The sequence below is a fragment of the Lutra lutra genome, chromosome 1 (genome assembly GCF_902655055.1).
Source record: "Lutra lutra chromosome 1, mLutLut1.2, whole genome shotgun sequence".
NCBI classification, from domain to species: Eukaryota; Metazoa; Chordata; class Mammalia; order Carnivora; family Mustelidae; genus Lutra; species Lutra lutra.
The window spans coordinates 92,817,223-92,840,284 of record NC_062278.1 but is presented as its reverse complement, the minus strand read 5'-3'; the positions used below and the strand labels follow the sequence as shown (position 1 = coordinate 92,840,284).

General features: G+C 34.9%; 1 protein-coding gene across 8 annotated transcripts in view; it reads left to right on the top strand.

Annotated features, from left to right (window-relative positions):
• Positions 1-23,062, top strand: part of ZBBX (zinc finger B-box domain containing) — a 111,484-nt gene that overhangs the window by 49,863 nt on the left and 38,559 nt on the right. For all 8 annotated transcript variants that reach the window (XM_047729620.1, XM_047729644.1, XM_047729669.1 and 5 more), the window contains 3 exons: positions 10,066-10,221; positions 15,123-15,297; positions 19,697-19,817. In XM_047729620.1, the coding sequence (XP_047585576.1) occupies positions 10,066-10,221; positions 15,123-15,297; positions 19,697-19,817 (452 nt within the window). The remainder of the gene's footprint in view (positions 1-10,065; positions 10,222-15,122; positions 15,298-19,696; positions 19,818-23,062) is intronic.

The following is a 23,062-nucleotide window of genomic DNA, read 5'->3' as shown; positions in this document are numbered from 1 at the left end:
GTTAGGAAGTACTGATCCATATATTAATTAGGTCTCTTTGCAGTAGTTTGGGACCAAGACTTGTTTCTTAATTGCTAAAGGCCTCATAGATGTCTCTCATTGTATGGGGCTAAGGATGATGCAGCTGAGTTATATTCAGAACCAGGACTGGAAATTGCAAAGCTATTTAGATACATGTCAGACTTCTTCTTCCACTTTCAACTTTGTTTTTTCTTTGTCTATCTACTTTATTCTTTTCTTTTAATGAATAAATTATGAATTAGATTATAGAACATCAGTGACAGAGAGAACATATATTGCTTTCTTGATTCCAAATCTAAGTTCTCATGAATTCAATGAAGACTAGGTGCTTACTTATTGTCCAATGAGCCATGGTCCAGAGGACAGAAATATGTTGAGTGATTGTGTCTCACATGGTGGGGCTGGTACAGAGGAGCACTGCTGTGGATCAGAGAGAAATCACATAGAATGGGACATTACTGGAAACTGAGTATTCACCTTAATACAATTCTCCACTACAGTGAATCACCCAGTGATTCAGGAAGCTACTTGTCTATTGATTTATTTTTTAGTCCAAACTCTTTTTATTGAGTTTTAATTTATACACTCTGAAATTCACATTGTAAGTGTACAATTCAATGATTTTTTTAAGGTAAATTTACAAACCTGTGCAACAATCTTGCAGTTGAGTTTTAGAATATTTCCATCACAATAAAAAACTTCCTGGTACATTTGTGCAATCGACCCTTGCTCCTACTTCTAGTTGCTCTAGGCAGCTACTGGTCTGCTTCTGTTGGTATAGATTTATCTTTTCTAGAAATTTCATATAAATGGAATCATTCCTATGTGATCCTTTGTGTCTAACTTCTTTTACTTATCATAACATTCTTCCACATTGAGAACATTCTTGCACATGTTTGTTTTAGGAGTTCATTCATAACACATTTGTTAGCTTTTCAAGGAGATACCAAATTGTTTTCTAATATATCTGTAACATTTTACATTTCCCACCAACAATGTGTGAGGGTTTCATTTTTCTCCATATCCTTGCCAAAACTTAGTATTGTCAAATGTGTTTTGCATTATAGCTATTCTGTATGCGTGATGATATCTCGTTGGAGTTCTAATTGCATTTCTTTAATGACTAATGATGTTGAACATCTTTTCATTTGCTTATTAGCCATCTGTATGTCTTTGTGGAAATGTTGATTTAATTTTTTTGGCCATTTTTAAAGTTGCATGGTTTGTGTTTGTTTGTATTAGTGAGGTTTAAGGGTACTTTATACATTCTGGATGTAGGTCCTTTTCAGATATATGATTTTCAAATATTTTCTCCTAATCTAGATATCTTGATTTTTAAAATGAAATTTAAAAAAATACTAATTCTGGATTTTTTGCATTTCCATATACATTTTAGAATAAGGCTGTAAATTCTAGGATAAGATTGTCAATTACAAAAACCCCAAACAAATGCAAAACCTGATGGAATTTTGTTATAGAACATATGGCATCCACAGATCATTTGTTTTTACAAAGCCTTAATTTATCAATTGATTCTTTTATGGATCATGTTTATGATCATTTTGTTTGTATATTCATACATTGATGGATGCTTGGGTTACTTCTACCTCTTGGCTATTGTGAATAGTTCTTCTATGAGTATGAGTATGTAGATACTTCTTTGAGACCCCACTTTCAATTATTTTGAATATGTATGTAGAAAGGGAATTGGTATATCATGTTAAGTCCATTTTTAATTTTTTGAGGAATTCCTTTTTTTTTTTTTTAACTGCAGCTGAACTATTTTACAATCCCGTTAATAGGACACAAGAGTCATGCACCTGGGTGGCTCAGTTACGTGTCTGCCTTCAGCTCATGTCATGACCCCAGAGTCCCACATAGGGCTCCCTGCTCAAGTCTGCTTCTCCCTTTCCCCTTTACCTTTCTTGTACTCTCTCTAGTTCTCTGTCTCTCAAATAAATAAGTCTTAAAAAAAAAATAATGCACAAGGGTTCTAATTTCTCCCCCTGCTCACCAACACTTGTTATCCTTTGTTTTTCTGATAATAGCCAACCTAATGGGTGTGAGATAACATCTCATTGTTCCATATACATAATACATAAAAGCTTGTCAATTGTTACAAAGCAATATCCTGATGGGATTTTGATAAAGATTTTGTGTAGTACACGGATTGATTTGGGGGAAAATTGCCTTCTTAACAATATTGAGTCTTTCAGTCTCTGACATGATTTTGTTCCATTTATTTATTTATTTAAAAAAATTTTTTTAAAAGATTTTATTTATTTATTTGACACAGAGAGATCACAAGTAGGCAGAGAGGCAGGTGGGGGGTGGTGGGCAAGCAGGTCCCCACTGAGCAGAGAGCCCGATGCCGGGCTCGATCCCAGGACACTGAGATCATGACCTGAGCTAAAGGCAGAGGCTTACACACTGAGCCACCCAGGTGCCCCTTATTCCATTTATTTAGATCTTATATAATTACTTTCATCAATGTTTTATACTTTTTAGTGTTAAATCCATATATTTTTTTGTTAAATGTTTTTGTAAGTATTTTGTTCTTTTTCATGTTACTGTGGCTACTTCTTAATTTTATTTTTGGGTTGTTTATTGCATATATATATATATATATATATATAAATTGATTTTTGAGTATTGATCTTGAGTCTTGTGAGCTTGGTAAATTCACTTATTATAGTAGCTGGCTTTGTTTGTTTGTTTGTTTGTTTTAGATACTTTAGGATTTTCTACATGCAGGATCATATCCTTTATAAGTAAAAAATAGTTTTACTTCTTCCTTTTTAATCTAGATGGTTTTAATTTTTTTTCTTGTTTTGTGTTAACTAGAGCCATCAGTAAAATGTTACATTGAAGTGGCAAGTGTTTACATCCTGATGTTGTTCCTAATTAAGGGCTTAACATTTACTCTTTTTTACCAATAGTTGTGATGTTTGCTATAGGTTTTTCATAGGTGCTTTTACCATGAGGAAGTCTCTTTGTATTTCTTGCTTCTTGTTCCCTGTTTTTATTGAAATGCTCATGTTGTTTGGTCTTCTATTAATATGCTTTTTTCTACAATCCTTGATTTTTAGATGTCCAGTTAAGGAGGTGTTACTGGATATAAATTCACTTGGTCATGACTCATAATTTATGTATTGGTGGAACAGATTTGCTAATATTTTGTGAAGGAATTTTGCATGTAAGTTCATGTGGAATATTAGTCTGTAGTTTTATTTTCCTGGAATGTGCTTGTCTACCTTGGTATTAGAGTTGTATTGGCCTCATAAAATGAATTTAGAAATATTTCTTTCTCTTTTTCCTGAAAGTATTTGTGTTAGATTGGTATAATTCCTTACTTAAATATTGGGTAGATTTTACCAGTGAAACAATCTGAGTCTGGGATTTTTTCATGGAAAGATTTTGAATTATTAGTTCAGTTTCTTTACCTTATTGTTCTATTCTAATTTTCTATTAGTTATGAGTAAGTTTTGGTGATTTGTGTTTTTTGTTTAATTTATCCATTCAATCTAAGTTGTCTGATTTATTGGCATAAGTTTTTTTTTTTTAATTTATTTATTTGACAGAGATCACAGGTAGGCAGAGAGGCAGGCAGAGAGAGGTGGGGAAGCAGGATCCCCGCTGAGCAGAGAAACCGATGGGGGCTCGATCCCAGGACCCTGAGATCATGACCCGAGCTGAAGGCAGAGGTTAAACCCACTGAGCCACCCAAGCACCCCACCTGGCACAAGTTTTTCAATTCCTTTATAATCTTATAGTATCTGTAAGTCTATATGGATCTTCTTTCTTTCATCACTGGTTTTGTTACTTTGTATTTTACTCATTTTGGGGCAGTTTAGCTAAAGGTTTATAAATTTTCAAGTCTTTTTAAAAATATGATTTTAGTTTTATTGATTTTTAAAAATTTTTGTTTTATTTCATTGATTCTGATCTTTATTTTCTGGTTCTGACCGGCTTTTGGACGTTTTTTCATTGATTTTTTCCCCCTACTTTTTTGAGTGAGGGTCAGGTTAGGTTATTGGTTTTAGATATTCTTCCTTTCCAAAGCAACCATTTAAAACTATAAATTTCAGTCTAACCACTGCTTTAACTGCATTTTATGTATTTTGATCTGTTATGCTTCCTTTCTAATCAATTCAAGATTATTTACTAACATACCTTGTGATTTGTTTTTTTATCCGAAGGTTATTTAGAAGCAAGTTGTTCAATTTCTAAATATCTCGTGATTTTCCAAAATTATTTGTTGCTGATTTCTAATTTTTTTTGTTGTTGAGGTCAGAGAACATATTTTCTATGTTCTATTTTCTAGAACATGTTTTCTACTTCAAACCCCACAAATTTATTAATACTTTTTTTATGTGGAGCATATGGTCTAGCTAAAGAATGTTCCATATGAGCTTGAGAAGCATTCATATTCTGTTGTGAGGTCTAGGGTTTCTGGGGATCTATCTTTCTTTTGGTAGAATTTAATTAATTTATTTATTTATAAGATTTTATTTATTTATTTGACAGAGAACACAAGCAGGAGGGACCACAGGCAGAGGCAGAGGGGAGAAGCAAGGCTACCTATCAGTCAGGGAGCCGGTGGGAGGCTCAATCCTGGAATCAGGACCCAAACGGGAGGCAGATGCTTAATAGACTGAGCCACCCAGGCGCCCCCTTCTGAAGGATTTAATACCTTTCATCTTTACCACCTTTTCTTTTAGTGTTTCTTGTTAGGGTGGATCTGCTAGTAATGAATTATCTCTTAATTAGTCTATTTGAGAGTAATCTTTATGTTTGCTTTCATTTTTGAAGGACAGTTATCCTAATATAGAATTATTTTTGGCAGTTTTTCCTTTTAGCACTTTGTGTTATTCTATGGCTTTTGATCTCCATTTTTTTTTTCCAGATACAAAATCAATTTGTTATTCATATTTATGTGTTCTTATATGTGATGAGTAATTTTTCTCATCTATTTCAAGATTTTCTGTTTATCTTTGACTTTTAGTAGTTTGGTTATGAGTTGTCTTGGTATGGATCTCTTATATTTATCTTTCTTGGGGCTTGTTGAGCTTCTTGGATTTTTAAAGTAATAATTTTTAAGTTTGGGACCATCATTTTTTCATATATATTTTTCTTCTCATTTCTCTCTGATACTCTCACTAAATGTGTGTGGGATGTTTGATGTGGTCTTGTAGGTCTGTAAGGCTGTTTTCATTTTCTTAAAACTTTTACTTTTTACTCTTCAAATTAGATAATTTATCTCTAACTTTAAGTACACTGAATTTTTTTCCTTTTAAAATATTTCATACTCTAGGTCATAACCAAGAATTTTCATTTGGTTCTTTTTTATGATTTCCATTTTTAAGTAGCTTCTCTATAACTCTCTCAGAAATTTTCAGAATCATCCCATTAAATGTTTGAGTAGTCGACTGCTCACCTTAATTGGGACCAAAGCCTCGGGCTGTCAGAGCTGTGGGTTTTTCCCCATTCGTTTATAATCAAATTTGCTAGTTCACTGATAATGCCACTATAATTTTAAGATTCTGCCCTCTGCCAGGAATCAAACACACTCCTTGTTCAGTCTTTCCCTAGTAACATTGACCAAGTTGGGAAGGGAGATACAAGAAACAGCCATAGATTTTTGCTGAGTTATATCATAGTAGTTTTTCTTGAGTAAATATTTCTCAACTTTTTGTTAGCTTTTGGTTGATTTCAGAGTCCTGAAATAGTTTTAAAAAATTTATCCAGTATAACATTTGTTTTATGGGGATAGAATTATTTGCTGACCTCTTCATTATGCCATAGTCAGGTGTTCTATCTTTCTCTATTGAATTGAATAAGAATTCTATTTTTGGGGTATTTGAACTATTTCTCTTACTTACAGGGAAGTATTATATTGTGATCTAGATAAAATGGTAGCAATCATTTGGATGCACTATTTTGTGTCATCACTCTGGTAGGTGATTTTCATACAGGATGTATACTTTTCACAACAGCTTTGTAAGGTACATAATGTCTTCATCTTATAGGCTTAGAAAGATAAGTGATTTCCCTCTTTATGTTATTATTAACAATGCCTTTGATTTTGTCTGTGTTGACGCTGACTTAGATAGCTTCAGTATAGGGGCGGAATGTTCAAATAGAATATTTAGTCATTTTTATCTCAGTAAGTCAGTGAAATTTGATTCAACCAACACTTCTCAAGTACTTAACCAGTGTCAAGCAATGTTCTAGTTGCAAAGTGTGAAGGATGAAGCTGCAGGGAGGAAAGGCAAAAGAAGGTGATATAAAGCATGGATAAGTTAGAATAAGACATGGTCCCCTCTCTCAAGGAATTCATAATCATGAAAGGGAAGACAGATGTATTCAACCAATTGTAACTCAACCGAATGGTATAACGCATGATTCTTAAACTTAGTGAACATTCAAATTACATGGTAAGGCACAGATTCTGTTGCAGTGGTTCTGAGTGGGACCTGAGATTTTGTATTTTTAGCAAGTTTCCAGTTGATGGTGATGCTGCTGGTACATAGATGACACACTGAGGAGCAAAGCTCTAGTACTGATGTGAGCAAGGATTTATAAGGGCCCTTAGAAAATACATAAGTTTTGCTACAGTTAGTTGAAGAAGAAAACTCATTTCAGAGAAATTAAATAATTTGCCCTTCTGAACTATTTTTTATAATGCCATTGAGATACATTGGAACTGGATAATACTTGATCTGGGCCTAAAATGATAAACAGAATTATAGCAGGAAAGCTAGCCATTAGAGAGGAAAACATTGACAAGACATAGAAGTAATATGTTCATGTGTGTTTTTAATGGGAAACACATTTAAAACACCCCCCCCCCCCGGTGAAACAGAATACCCAGTTAGGAGTAGTTCCAAATATGAGGCTATATATTGGTGGAATCCTTGCTGAAGTAGAAGAACCCCCAAATCTCAGTAGCTTAAAACAGTAAAAGTTTAATTTTTACTTACCTAAATCTCAACATGGATGTTCCTAAGACATCTCATTTTAAACCTCTCCCTCCCTCTTGATTTAGGGATTTTAATGTGTAGCACCACCATCTTAGATATGTTATTTCCAAGGTAACTATACATCCATCTAGCTGGCTTGTTGAACAGGAAAAAGGGTAGTTTCTTACCACCTTGCCAGTAGAAGTAATATTCATTACTACCTCTCACATTCTGTTAAACTATCATAAACTCCACCTAGATTATATATTCTTCTCTGGAATAAGTGGGGAAGATTGGATTTGAAGAACAGGAAATTGCAAATCATTAACACATAAATGATATATTTTTCACATACCTAGGAACTTAAAAGTATTGTAAAATAGTATGTTATAGCAGTATGGTAAATTTCTAATCTTAATAATTTTGTTAAATCTTATACCTCTTAATTAAGAGATAGATATTTTAAGTGTGTTCTATAATTCTACTCTTATAGGATACGTCTAATTTTGTTTTTCGGAAGTTTTGTTTTTGCAAAGTTCATATGCCTCCCCAACCTCACATTGCAGATAGTAGATAAGACAAGTAAAAGAAGAATCTGTTTCTCCCTTCAATTTTCTAGTGCTTAGTCAAACATGAAAATAAGAATAAGTTAGAAACAGGGCGCCTGGGTGGCTCAGTGGGTTAAGCCGCTGCCTTCGGCTCAGGTCATGATCTCAGGGTCCTGGGATCGAGTCCCGCATCGGGCTCTCTGCTCAGCAGGGAGCCTGCTTCCCTCTCTCTCTCTCTCTCTCTCTGCCTGCCTCTCTGTCTACTTGTGATCTCTCTCTGTCAAATAAATAAATAAAATCTTAAAAAAAAAAAAGAATAAGTTAGAAACAAAAACTAAACAATGTAATTCCCACATCAGCAATTATATACATAATTACAATTTTTTTGTAAAGGAAGGAAAAATGTTCATATCTATGGAGATAAAATCTAATATATTTTAAGTCTTAGGAAATAAAAAAAGTAAAACACATTACTGTATTAGTGTAATTCAGTAGGGTAAAGGAATTAGGCTGAAAGAAGGAAGATCTTGGTTCTAACTCAAGCTGCAATATTTTGTATTCATTTGGCTTTGACGTAAGCTTTATGAGCTTGAATTTCCTTGTCTATGTAATGGGGATCATAGTATCTGTCTCTTCCCCTGCATGCTTATTTTAAGAGTAAGAAAAATGTATATACACTTACAACTGAAAAAAGTAGTATTTATTTTTTAAATTAAAAACATTTTTAAGAAAAGTAATATTTAAATATAAGATGTTCTAAGAAAGAAAATCCCTGTAAAATTAATAGTTGTTTTTACTACTTTTGAGAATGTGTAAAATGACAAGTAGACCTTCTAATCACCTTTGAAATCAATAGATCTCTACTCTAGGAAATTTAAAATCAGGCTTATATTGGATTACTCTGTTTAAAAAATACTTGTTTTGGTAAAGCATTACCATTGGCTTGAATTTATTTTAAAAATGATTATATAAGTCTGTATAGGCTTTTTGATGATCACTGGGAAAATTTAGATCAAATATCACTGATATCTCTGCATAAAATATGTATATATATATATAAATGTGCATATATCACATTAGTCATTTTTCATAGATAATCCATTAATTCATTGGTTTATTCTAGAATGAGTTTGCAGTGAATCTTAACAGATCTGTAAAAGGTCATAACTGGAAAGATTCAGTATAATCTTAGTCATTTAAATAGGTAACTAGATAAAAATGTAAAAATAGGAATATTTCCATGAGAAAGTACAAATAATTATTTCTAATCCCTGCTGAAGTTACTCTCTGTCTTGAGGACATTTGCTAAAGGAGTATGACCTATTGTTTGTCTTTCTAATACCAGGTTTTCAGAGTTTCACCCTGTAGTTTGCTTGGTTCAAGGTCACATGCAACCCAGAATCTGCAGAATCCTAGGGCAGATCAGAGTAGTTGCTGATAGGAGACCTCTCAGAGAACAGGGACTTTCTAGGAGTTGCCCATTCCTTTTTAGCTACACTGAAGGCATAGGGAGAGGTTTTTGAAGTCTTTTTCTCAGTCATTTATTTTAATTCTGCAGTTCTTCTTCCCTCCTCCCCTTATTTTTACCATATGTTATATGCCAGGCACTGTGGTGCCTGAAAGATTTAAGAAGACAAGATTTTTTCCTTCTTTGAACTTATATGGTATGATGGAATAGATAGACACTGAAAGGGAATGTACAGTCAATATTGTATGGGTTACTAGAGATCTACTTTGGGTCTGAAGAAGGTACAGAGGATGGGCACCTCACACAGCCAGAGTGAGGAGGACAAAGAAAGGTTCCTAGACCTGTGGGAGTCATTTGGGATGAATCTAGAGGGAGAAGTAGGTGTCTGCCAGGCAAAGAAGATGGTAGAGGAGGAAAATCCTTTCTGGTTAGTGAAACTCATGGGCAAAGATACTAAATGAGGAACAACTTGGAGTTTACTAGGAACCTTCAGGTAGAGGCACTTCCTGGTGTGCACTTTTGAATAGTTAATACTTTCCAAAGATGTTTTATCACCAAGGGATACTCATTACTGCTTATTCAGGCTCCTACTAGATTGGCTATATTTAGTTCTTTAGCTATGTTGTACAAAAATAACACATCTATCTATTTGGGGTTGACATAGTAGAAAGGCTGTGAGTCAGAATTAAACACACCTGGGGTCATTTCCCAGCTCTGCCACCCACTCACCATGTGACCAGGCCTAAGTTATTTAAACTATAGGAGCTTTCATTTCTTTATTCTTAAAACAGAGACAAAAATAGTAATGTTTTAGAGTTGACTTGAAGACTAAATGATATGTTTTTAAGATACTTGGGATAGTATGAGACCAAACGAGCTGCTTAGTAGATGGCAGCTGTCACTATTATATTGGTTGATATAAATGTCTATTTGTATTTTGAAATATTAAATAAAATGTGTTGGATTTTAGTAATCATAGAATAATAAAAAATGCAATTTAATGTATCTAATTTACTTAGACTGACGTATTAGTCTTTTTAGTCCTATTTCGTTTCTTTTTTAACAGGCAAAATCTCAAATATTATCCAATGTATTGGATGCTGCCCATCGATTTATCAAGGAAGTTAATCCAGATGAACCCAAAGGGAATAATCATTCTCCAGAAGAGATTAATAAAAGTGAGAACAAGCCCAAATCTCTTCTACAGGGGATCCACTCTGGGGTAAGCTAAAGAAAATAGAGTAGACATTTTCTGTCATACATGATCATGGAGACTGTCATTCATAGACTTAACTAGAGGCATACAGTTTTGTGGATTATTCCATCACGTTGTTTAATATTTGAATTTTTAAGACTCAAAAACATCTTGACTGTAAAAATCCTTTCTTTAAGGAGACTTCTTTGATTCCACTGAAGACTGTTTTTTTTTTTTTTTTTTTATGAATGATTGTTTGACATGTTGCTTTCTAGTCATTGGGGCCATTTAAGGAAATGAATGAGTATTTGGGAGAAACATGAAAAAAATAACACAATGAAATATAACAATTTTATTTTAGTTAGGATTTCAGAGAGGCTAAAAATACAAAACCTTGCCAAGTTTGTTTTGTTTTGTTTTTGTTTTTGTTTTTGTTTTTAGGTGATGGACAATTTTACAATTATTTAAAATTGGACTTACACCAAATTCTGGTCATTATTCAGATTGACTACTGATCCCATGATGTTCTAGATAACCTTTCATCAGTTCATGTCTATATTTTGTAATGGACATGTTGTAATGATTCTTTAGCAAGAAACAAGCTTCCTTGAATTTTGATCTATGTTATAATCCTCATCCTTTTAGATGCCACTCACCTTTCCACTACAGTTCAGAAATAGTAACAAACATGGCCAGTCACACAACTTCTTACTTGGTGACAGGGTCAAGCTTGAACTTCAGTCTCTTGAGTTCTTAACCCATGCTTATGGAACAAAGAAGAAAACATGCTTTATGCGTATAGGACCTCTTTCCAGCAAAGAAACTGTGCTTGAATTGTCCAGGAATGTCAGTGTTTTTACATGGATTTCACTTTCTAATAGAGCTGTCAATGGTGATTGTGAAGAATCCCTGAATGAGTTATGGCCTCGTTATCATAATAGTGATGCGTTGAAAATGGACTCTGTGCCAGACATGGTCCTACATATTTTACATGTATTATCTCTTTCTGTCCTCTCTTAATTTTTCCCTACTTTTTCCAGATGAGAAAATTAGTGACAAAGATCAGTTTTTATAAATTGCCCAAGGTATAAACGAAACTTAGATTTAAACCTAGACTTTATGACTCCAAATTATTTGCTTTTAGCCGCTACACAGAGGCTGTGGCATTAAGGGTTTCTCCTTCCTGCATGCCATTTTATGTAATTTACCTAATCGTTAAAATTAGTGATAGATCAACAGCTAACATTTGTTAAACACCTAACACTAGGCATTGTGCTTAATCCTTTCATTGCCTTATCTTATCCAATAATCACAACAACCATATAAGTTTTGCATTTTTTATTACTCTATTTAACAGATGACAAAAGCAGAGAGGAACTTAGTAACTAGCCCTACTAGAAAGCTTATGCCTTTGCCTGTGCTTTTAATCCCTACAATAATGCTGCCTCTTGTCCCCATAGGTGACTGTATATGCTAGATAAACCCTCTCTACTTCTCCTCCTAATTTAAAAACTACTAATTCAGTGGTTTCATCCAGGAGTGCACATCAGAACCAACTGGAAAACCATTAAAGGAACACACACATGATCAAATTCTGCCTCTCTTTGGTTGGGTCCACAGGTGTGATTTTAACAACTGCTCAGTCACGGTGGTGTAAGTATTCCGGTTGGCCATCACTGCTATCAACCCTTAAGTGAGCACCTGTACTCAGTGCCAAAGAGCAGTGGCTCTCTAGCTGTAATACATAAAATATCAGAAGCACTGAGTGAGTTTGTTAAAATGTGACCTTTCTTCTAGAAAGTGGGGATATTAAACCACATCTTGCAAGGATACCATGTGGCTTAGAAGGATAATGAATATTATCCACTGAATTCCATATGCTCTTTCAAATTTCCTATTCCCTTCAGAATTGGGTAGAGTCATGTTAGGTTTTGAGTTGGAAGTGGCATATGAGAGAGTTCTGGGCTCAAACATTTGAAAGCCGATGTCTAGTCCTCTGATTTTTCCTATCCTGCCATTGCTGTGAGGAAGCCAAGTATTCCAAAAAAACATAGCTATAAAAAGCAGAATTCTTATATCTCTGACTCATTGGTTGGAAAGGAGCTGCTCTGGACACCTGCTGTAATCCCTGCATACTTAAACCATTTTGTATTAAGCGCTGAGTTTCCAGTGCTCCTTCATTAGTGCAGCATACATACATATGTGCAGTCACACTGTTTACTGGATACCTATAAATACCTCCCACAAACTCGGCACTTCTTTTCTTTCTTTTTTCCCTCCCTTCAACCCTCCCTCTGTCCCCCCTCCCTCCCTCCCTCCATCCCTCCCTCCGTCCCTCCCTTTCTTTATTCCTCCTTTTTTTAGAGATAGAGAGTGTGAGTGGAGGGGGTAAGGACAAAGGGAGAGGGAGAGAGAAAATCTTAAGCAGACTCCATACCCAGTGTAGAGCCCAACATAGGGTTTGATTCCATGACCCTGAGATCATGACCTGAGCCAAAATCAAGAGTTGGCCACTTACCCACAGAGCCATGCAGGTGACCCTAAAACTCAGTACTTTCAAACCAAATTTACCTCTCCTCCAAAACCTATAGGTGCCACTGTTGATGACAGCCTATCTTCTTGCTTTTCAGGTGAGCCAAGAACCATCATTTTCTGTAGTCCTTTCTCTTCTTCCTCTGCACATCCAATTGGCTACCATGTCTCATACAGTCTACTGTCTAAAAACTCACTTGAATACTTGGGCCCTTCTGTTCTTATTGATCTTCCAAATATGGAAATTAGCTTTTTCTTGAAGTACAAGATGTTCACTACATGGAACCTGGATTTCATTCTCTCCCTTTCTAGAAGTCAATAATAATTCCCGTTTTGTATGTATGTATTTCTTTTCACAACTAATAATATGCTGCTCTGCAAATATGCTTTTTATAAAATGTTTTGATATTCACATAAGTACATTCTATAGCCTTCTCATTCTATGTAGTGGTTATAAAACACCCTATTTATTAGAAAAAATGACTTTAAAATGTAAGTTTAAATTTTAAAATTTCCACTGACTAGCATTTACATTATTTTGATCTTTTGCCAATTCAAAGTAGAATATAAAGAGTGATTTTGAAAAATATTTTTGCATATATATATGCAATATACTTTGTGCATGTATATATATGTATATATACATATATATACATGTTTGTGTATATATACATGTCATGTGTTTGTAATGTTGATAGATATTACCAATTAGCTGTAATATTTTAACTGGCTTGGTTTCTTTGCATCCAAACTCACTATTCCTTAATTTCTCTTTCTCCCACACTACTGTGTAGAAGTCTACAGTGACTTTGACTTTCCATTATGTGTAAGTTTAAATTCCTCTGTATGCAAGCAGGATCCTTCATGATCGGACACAGATTATATTTTCTCTTATCCTACTTTTTACTACTTCAGTGTAAACTACTAATGGCTCCATGCCTCTGTGCTGTTTGACTCCATGTTTTGGCATATATACCATCCCCTCTCTCTGGAATACTGTCCCTACCACTTTTTACCCATACAACTCTTGCTTATCTGAGTTAAATAACCTGTTTCTTGCACTTGTTTCTGTTGTGAACTTTTAAACCCATGTTTCTGTGGCCAGCAGCTGGCACAGTGACTTAAGATTCCCAAATGCCTTTTGTTTATATTCAAAAATTTGGACACATATTTAATGCTCTTTTCTCAATTATACTCTAACAGTCTGCCTGTTTATTTTGTAATAAGGGGTGAACATAGAGAACTCTACTTTTGTATCTAGAATATACACAATGGAGATTTAGCAATTTGATCAGTGTAGGTAAATCCACAATGCTAATTCAGCATTGGTGTGGACTTTATTTTGCCTTATTTTCCTAATTTGGCCATTTTCTCTGATCCTGTGTGTAACTACCAAATCCTACCTTTATTTTCTTCTGTGCATTCACAGTGAGTCTATATTTTGTGCTGAATTCATCCTTTCCTCTTATCATTATGCCAAGAAGCATGTGATGCTTCATATGCATTAATTAATTTGTTCATTCTTTCAACTAACTTTTAATGAGCACCTACTTTGTGCCAGGCACTGCTCTTGGCACTAAGAAAAAGAAAAAATCCCTGATCTCATTACATTCTAATGGGGAGAGATAGGCAATAAACAAACAAACATGTAGACTAAATTCACACAGAGATGTTTTTCAGAGAAAAAGAGAGCAGGTAAGGGAATGGAAGGTGGGGGTAAAGGGGCTATATTTGTAGGGTCATCATTTGAACACAGACCAACTGTAATGAGTGGAATGGCTATGTGAAAATATGGAGGGAGGGTCACTCCAGGTATTGGATGCGGCTAGTGCAGGGCCCTTGAATGAGAATGTGTTTAATGGGCTCAGCACTAAGAATGTAAACATTCTTGATGAATGAAGAGGGGAATTGAAGGAAGTATAGTAAAAAGGCAGGGAAGTACACGGTCTGCAGAGCCTTGTAGGTCCTATTAGGAACTGGGGGTTTCAAAGAATCATTGGAAGGTTTTGAATATAGGAATGACATGATCAGATTCACATATTAAAAAAAAAAATCTGCTCTCTCTGCCATGGGAAGTTTGCTGGTAGCAGATTGAAGTAGGGAGATTAGGTTCATGGCTATTGCCACTCCCCATGGGGAACACTGGTGAATAACATGATGATAAATCCTCAGTCATGCAGGCTCTAGTTTTAATAATTTTTGAAGGGACCACTTCTAATTGTCCATACTGTTTTAAAGAACTCAGTAAAGCATATGTGTAAGTACAACTTAAAAAATTCCATTTTAAAGTTAAAAAGCAGTGTATGATTCAAAATGCCTAATAATTAATGCTACCTATATTTTAAGATAGGGAAATTTTAATAAAGCACACTTAGATGCACTTTTAATTGGTTTAGGTAGAAGTTCCAACCACAAAAAGAGCAGAATGTTCACATCCAAAAGATAGGCTCCTCTGTGAAGGGTCATTTGATGAAGAAGCTTCTGCCCAGTCCTTTCCGGAAACTTTAAATCAATGGAGAACTGGACATCAAGATGACAACGAGAAACAGAACTCACCTGCAGCAAAAGCAGGTACAACTAATTTTATCAAATGAATGCTATAAAATAAAGTTGAATTTATCTTATTTATCTCCATTCTCTGTGAATATAAATGCAGTGTTTAAAAACTGTTAGTATTAGGATAACAGTTTAATATAACTCCTCAAAGGAGCATTCACTGTACAACCAAGGGTAAGTGGTTTAATATTTATAGAACCCTGACTTGAGCACTGGGGAGATTTGTGTTTGTTTCCTATGTAAATTCAGACTGCTAAATGAATGCAGAATTGGATGCTTTTAGATCCCCCACTCCTGGCAGAACGTTTTTGTCAAGGACAACTGTTCCTTTATTGAGCTGTAGTTAAATATAAAACAAGAGGAGCTGTGAGATAGAGAAGTAAAGAATTTTTTGTATGTGTCTTGAAAAAATATAGTTCAAGGACCGCTGTGAACTTAAGGGGGAGAATTGATTTATCTTTTTTTTCCCCTCCTGTCCAAAGGAATATTTTTTGTTTATATTTTTCCTTGATGATTTTTGCACCCATATTCTAGACATTGAAGATTGGGTGACTGAGGCACATACTGTTTCTGTTTTATGTTTTCCAGAATCTTTTGAGAGATATCATACTTCTCAAACTGTTTGATTAATTAATTTTATTTCTCAGAATCTTATAGAGACTTCCAGTTGCTTTTCACTGAAAACAAAATGTGAGACAATAAATTTCAATCATGTATCTTTATTGACAGGATCCAATTTATTATTTTTACTTCATTTTTTTCCTGTGCAGGAATTCTCCTGATTATTCATTTTTTATATTTTTATTCATTTTTAAACATTTTTTATAATTCCTGACATCAAGGTATCACATACCATTTTCCAGTTAGAACTGGAATTTTTTCTAAATAATTTTCTCTTTGAAATATTTCCCTACCTTGTTCATGCTGCATCAGTTTCATTAATACTTCCAAGACTTTATTTATATACTCTCTTTGTAGCATATATCTTAATATAATTCTCCTTGATTGTGTTATTTTATGTTTTTTTTTTTTAAAGATTTTATTTATTTATTTGACAGAGAGAGATCACAAGTAGACGGAGAGGCAGGCAGAGAGAGAGAGAGGGAAGCAGGCTCCCCCCTGAGCAGAGAGCCCGATGCGGGACTCGATCCCAGGACCCTGAGATCATGACCTGAGCCGAAGGCAGCGGCTTAACCCACTGAGCCACCCAGGCATCCCTATTTTATGTTTTTTATTTGAACTTTCAAATTTTGATGTATTTTTTACTTTTTAGCTCTGAAAGGGAAAAGTCTTCTATACAAATATCTTTTGATTGTCTACTTTGAAAGACTTAAAATAATAAAGGGACAGATAGGATAAATCAGATAAGATCAGAGAAGAAAAAAACTTTGTTTTTCATAGTGGTGATAACTATATTATAAGAATAACATAATGATTATTTTGCATGATTTTATTATTACAAAAAGTTAACCAAAAAGAAAATGAGAATAACCTAATTCAACCATCTAATCAATGTTAACATGTTGGTATGTTTTCAATAGACACAGTTGCACCATCACACACAAGTATAAATGGGGTGACACTGTTAATGCTATTTGCAACTTTTTTGCTTAGATTCTATCAACAACGTTACATATAAATACAGTAATATGTCATCATTTGTAACTGTTGCATAATACTCTGTATGCCAAGATTTACTTAATCAGGATTTTATTGATGGATATTTTGTTTCTAATGCTCACTATGGTAAAAATAAGTTATAATGACCATCTTAGCTCTTTGTGTACTGGTACGATTACTTTAAAATAAATTTTTAAATGTAGAAATACTGCGTCAGTGATTGCTGAAGAGAAATCATTAAGATGAGGACTTCTGTTGATATGATATGTGATTTTTCTTGCCCCGGAGTATTGTATATATGACTGTGTGTATACCATATGTATATGTTTGTCAATATTTTTCTTTTCCTGACATATTAAGTAGATAGAAAAGAACATTTACAAAATTTGTGTAGATTCTGGAGAAAAACAAAGCAGTAAGCACCTGTTCTCTCTCTTCTTTCCTCCTCCCTAAGAGATTGTCACTAACTTAGATTCTGTATTTTTCATTTAAAAAAAAATTTCCTTGTAGTTTACTGTATTTTGTGTATCTCTAAATAATATGTTAAATTTGCATGTATTTGAATATTACGTAAGTGGAAAGCTAGTGTATATATTCTTTTGCAGCCTGTTTCACTCACTATTATTTACTGAACTTTACACACGAAGATGTGCATAGTTGTATTTTATTCATTTTTACTGCTTAATATTCTTCTGTTATAGGAAATTACCACCATTTACCTGTTTAAATGTTGATGGGTTTGGGGGTTGATTCCTATTTTGCCATTATAAACAATGCCGGTCTGAATATCTTTGTATAGGTCTCCTGGTACACATGCACACGTTTCTAGGATATCTTTTCCTAGGAGTGGAATAATTGGGTCATAGGCTGCATATGTCTTTGACTGTACTAGATAAAACTGAATTATTTACCAAGGTATTTGTATCAGTTTATGCTCCCACCAGTAGATAAGCAGTTTGGTTACCTCCCATTATCACCAATGTTTTGTCAGATTTTTAAATTTTTGCTGCTCTGATAGAGATGAAATGGCATATTTACTTTTTGTAACTCATTACAAGTGATACTGAGTATCTTTTTATATGCTTCTTGGCCATTTAACTTAGTAACATGCTTTGAATTTTCAAGTTTTCTAGTTATTTGTTATTGACTTTAAAAAAAATATATTTATTTTGTATTTGACAGAGAGTATGAGCCAGGGGAGGGGCAAAGGGAGAGGTAGAGGGAGAAGCAGACTCCCCACTGAGGAGGGAGCATGACTTGTGGGGCTAGTTCCCAGGACCCTGGAATCATGACCTGAGCTGAAGGCAGATGCTTAACCAGCTGAGCCACCTCGGTTCCCCTCTGTTACTGATTTCTAACTTCATTTCATTTTAAGTGAACTCCAAAGTCTCATCTCCTTCAGTGTGAAAGGCACATACTTAAAATGGCCTAGAAGTTTCAGTGTAATCTCAAGTCTGTTATCTCTGTGATCCTGTTACTAGGCTTGTTCTGTTTCAGCTACACTGGCTGTCTGACTGTTCCTCCAACACCTACTCCAACACATCAAAACATATGTTTACCTTAAGACTTTGGCACTGTCTATTGAGAAAAACACCCACCATTCCATCAGTATGAATACTGGGGCATCTCACACAAATTCTCTCACAAAAGGTAGCCAGAGACCCATGAAAAAATGCCATCAAACTAAAACCCAAGTTATGTAGCTTATGTGGCACTTTTCAGAGAGACATGTTTCATAGAACCATGTGTCCTAGAATTGTTTTCTATAAGCAATTCTAAACAAGGGCTATCCTGTTAAATGCATTAAACAAGTAAGAGTGTGCTTCCATTAATATCACTAATCTGTTTGCCAGTAGGTTCAGTTATTAACATATTCACAAGCAAATTAACTCAGGTTACCCACTGACTTTATTTCCAGGGGATGTACCTTTGGTAATGGGAGAAGAGTGAATCACAGGCCAGATGCTTTATCCCCTTCCTCCTCATCAGCTGATAGATCTGGGAGTTATCTCTCAGATAAGCTCCACTTTTAAGGGAAGAATACCGGTAGTGTGGCTTGAATTGCTGGCATTTGGCTGTTCTGGAAGCTAATCTTTAAAGGCTGTGGGGTATGAAGGTGGAACTATTCTCTAGTTTCAGTCTTCGAAACTAATTTTTCTCTTCCTTACTACTTCCCTTTCTTCTCCTTCAGAAGTTTTTCTTCTCCTCTTATGGTCAGTTTGGAGAGAGGGATAGTATCCAAGAAGGTGGAGAGACTGCTAATCCTGGATTTACACTGCTTTCTTTCCCAGAAATCTCCATCAGTTTTAAATATCTCTGAATAGTGGTTTTAATTTAGTAGTACTTCAGAAACATCTTAAGCATCTGGAAGTGAATTGCCGTGTAGATATAAATTCATGAAGACAGTTGTCTCCTCCAAGTGCCATTCTGAGTTATTTATTTTCTGTTTCCCATAATGTGTAAATATTATTGTCAGTGGCTATGATACATACCTTTATGTGTCTTTGCATTTATAGAATATATAATGAATCTGTTCATATTTATCATTGAAGAGAATTGGTTCCTTTTAAAAACCTTGTGAATCATAAGATTCTTTCATTTCAAGGGATTATTGAAGAAAACTGTCTATATAGTCATTTAATAAATCACTAATAGTTAACATTTTGCATTAATTAAGCCTAGAACTATTGACTACAAAGCATATTTGCTTCAAAAATGGTGAGTTTTTTATCTTGAGAGATTTAATTTATAGATTAGTTTACATTAATTTTGTACATTATATTTATTTTTATAGACTCATTGGAAGAATGTGAAGTACAAACTAATCTGAAAATTTGGAGAGAACCACTCAATATTGAATTTAAAGAAGACAGTCTATCCTATATGGAAAAGTTATGGCTTAAAAAACACAGGAGGTATTTTCTGAAGCTTTGTATTATTAATAAGAAACATAAATGCTATTTATGTTCCTGGCTTGTGTGACATACTTTTTTGTAGCAATTATATATGTGTGCTTCACATTTGCGTAAATAATTTTAAAACAATATTAAATCCCTGTGAAGCTTCTTCTATTCTAATAAGAATTTAAATTTTATTTATGTATGTTATGCACCATTAATTTAGAGTTTGCTAGGAGAAATGCAAATATGTATGTGAAAAAAAGGTACAAATATGGTATAGAATTTAAAAATGATAGCAAAAATAATGTGTAATGAATGATTATTTTGAAAAGGTATTACTCTCATTTTTTTTACATTAGCATAAACTTTTGAGGCTCTACTTTTTAGAATCTACTTTTAAGTTAATTAGACCTTTAATATTATAGCTTTATTAATAGTATTCAGTTATTTTATTCAAAGACTATGTCATTAGATGTGCCATTTCATCAATTGTTCAACAGTTAAATTGTTAAATCTCAGACCAGAATTATGACTGAGTACATGCTAGAGTCATTCACATTTTTATGATCAAATAAGATCCATATTGGGAGGTACCTTTAAAGTCTCACTTTTTCCTATAGCAGGGCTGCTCACACTTTATTGTGCCTGTGAATCACGGGCAGACTGGTAAAATACAGATTCTTCTTCAGTAGGTCTGGGTGGGACCTGACGCTCTGCATTTCTGAATTTCTAACAGCTCCCAGCTGGTACTAGTGTGGGTAATTCTGGTCTCTGAACTGCATTTTGAGGACCAATGCGTTGGAGTGCCAATATGTTGAAGGTACCTGAGGAACGGTCATCAAGCTCTTGCTTCACCATCAATCATATAAAACTCTCCCCTGAGATGGCACATTCCATCTTTGGAACTTTCTGCCTGCTGTAGTATCTCCTAGTGAGCTGTAATTTGTGTCTGACTGGTTTCTAAACATGGTCTCAACTCTACCAGTTAAGCCAGTATAGAGCAAATTGAATTCTTCCTTTACATGGCATTCCTTTGGATTTTTAAATCAACCCTCATATCTTCCTTGAAGCTTCTGTTTGATGACAGGTTACTATCTACTTCCATGCCCCTTTAACTGTTTTTCATGTGACATATTTAAATTTTTTTTTTTTAAATTTTGAAATAAGGCTTACCAAGGAGTTGTAAAGCAGTATTAAGATTTCCCACATATCATTCCTTCAGCTTTCCATAATGGCAACATCTTACATAACCATAGTGCATGTATCAAAACCAAGAAATTAACTTTGATACAATATTATTAATCAAACTACAGACTTTATTTGGATTTCACCAGTTTTTCCATTGTCATCCTTATTCCACTTATTCCTGTATCCAATACAGGATCCACATTGCCTTTTTTTTTTTTTTTCTTTCTTAACCATAGCTCCTTATCCATTACACTTCCTTAGTCTTTCCTTGTTTTTCCAGACCCTGATATTTTCCAAGAGTATTTGCCAGGTGTTTCATAGGATATACTCAATTTGGATATGTCTGTTTTTTTTTTTTCATAATTAGATTGAGGTTGTGCATTTTGAGGAAGGTTAACACAGAGAGGATGTGCCCTTCTTAGTGTGTGGTATCACAGAATCATACTGTCAGTGTATTTTACTACCAGCATGTTAACTTTGAGCCCGTGGTTAATGTGGTGCTCACCGAGTTCCTCCACTGCATACTCATTCTTTTCACTTTGTAAATAATGTCTTGGGTTGTTACACAGAGTAACAGGTAGCCTATGAACACAAACATTCACATTTCAGTTTTTAATGATGGAAAGTCCAGGAAAAAGGTACCAGCAGATTCGGTGTCTGGAGAGAACCAGCTTCTTGATTCACAGATGGCCGCCTTCTCACTGTATCCTCCTGTGACAGAAAGGGCAAGGGAGCACTCTCAGGTCTCTTTTATAAGGGCTTTAATCTCATTCATGAGAGCTCTATCCTCATGAACCCATCACCTCTGAAAGGCCCACATCCTAATATTATCACTTTGGGGTTAGGATTGCAACATATGAACCATTCTGAACATAGCTCAGCCCTGCTCCCTGCAAGGTTCATCAGCCCTCTCACATGCAAAATATATTCATTCCATCCTAAGAGCTCCCAAAGTTTCACTTCTTCTAGCATCAACTCAAGTCTAAAGTCCAAAGTCTCATCTAAATATCATCTAAATCAGATATGGATAAGATTCCATGTGTGATTCATTCTGAGGCAAATTGCTAACCGTGAACCTATGAAATCAAACACATTATACGCTTCTAAAATATAATGGTGGGACAGGCATGGGATAAATATTTCCATTCCAAAAAAAGAGAAATAGGGTATAAGAAAGGAGTAGCAGGTTATAAGCAAGCCTGAAATCCAACAGGGCAAATTCTATAAAACCTTAAGTCTTGAGAATTATCCTCTTCATTGGTGTTCTGTACTCCAAGGCCCATTGGGGTGAAGGTCCCACCATCCAGACACACTAGAATGGGGGTCCTGCCTTCCAGACACACTAAGGAGTGCCCCCATAGCTATGCTGTGCTGGAGCTGGGACTCCCAAGACATTGGGTGTCTCTGCCTCCACGGTTTTGGGTGGTCCCATTCCTATGATGGCCCTGTGTGGGGTCACATCTTGTGGCTCCCTTGGACTAGAATCATGTGGCATTTCTAGTTCGGGATTATAGGGGCTTTCTTACCCTCATAGTTTCACCGGGCATTGCCCCAACAGGTGTTCTTGGCTGTGTGGCCTGGAGCTTTCTGTGCCTGCAATTGAAGGGATAGCCCTGATGATTTTTGAATTGCCTTTGGAGGTCATTTTTCCATTGTCTCTGATGAAAGTCACAACTTCTATCTGGGTGATTCTGATTAATCTCCATTTCAGATGGCCCTTTGGCCATTTACTTCTTGTTATCACCTGAATAGGCCCTCTCATTCTTTTTCAATATATATATTTTGAGAATATTCTAAATATTTAAGTTTGCTTATCTTTTGGTTAATAATTCAGTCTTTAAGTCATTTCTTCCTTCTTACTTTTTACTATGAGCAGTCAAGAGAAACCAAGCCTCTTCTTCAATACTTTGTTTAGAAATCGCCTCAGCCACAGAACTAATTTCATCACTCATAAGTTCTACTTTAAATAAAACACCAGGACAAATACATAGTTTAGCCAAGTTCTTTGCTACTTTATTAATGAAAATTGCCTTTCCTCCAGCATCCAATAATATGTTCCTTATTTCTATTTG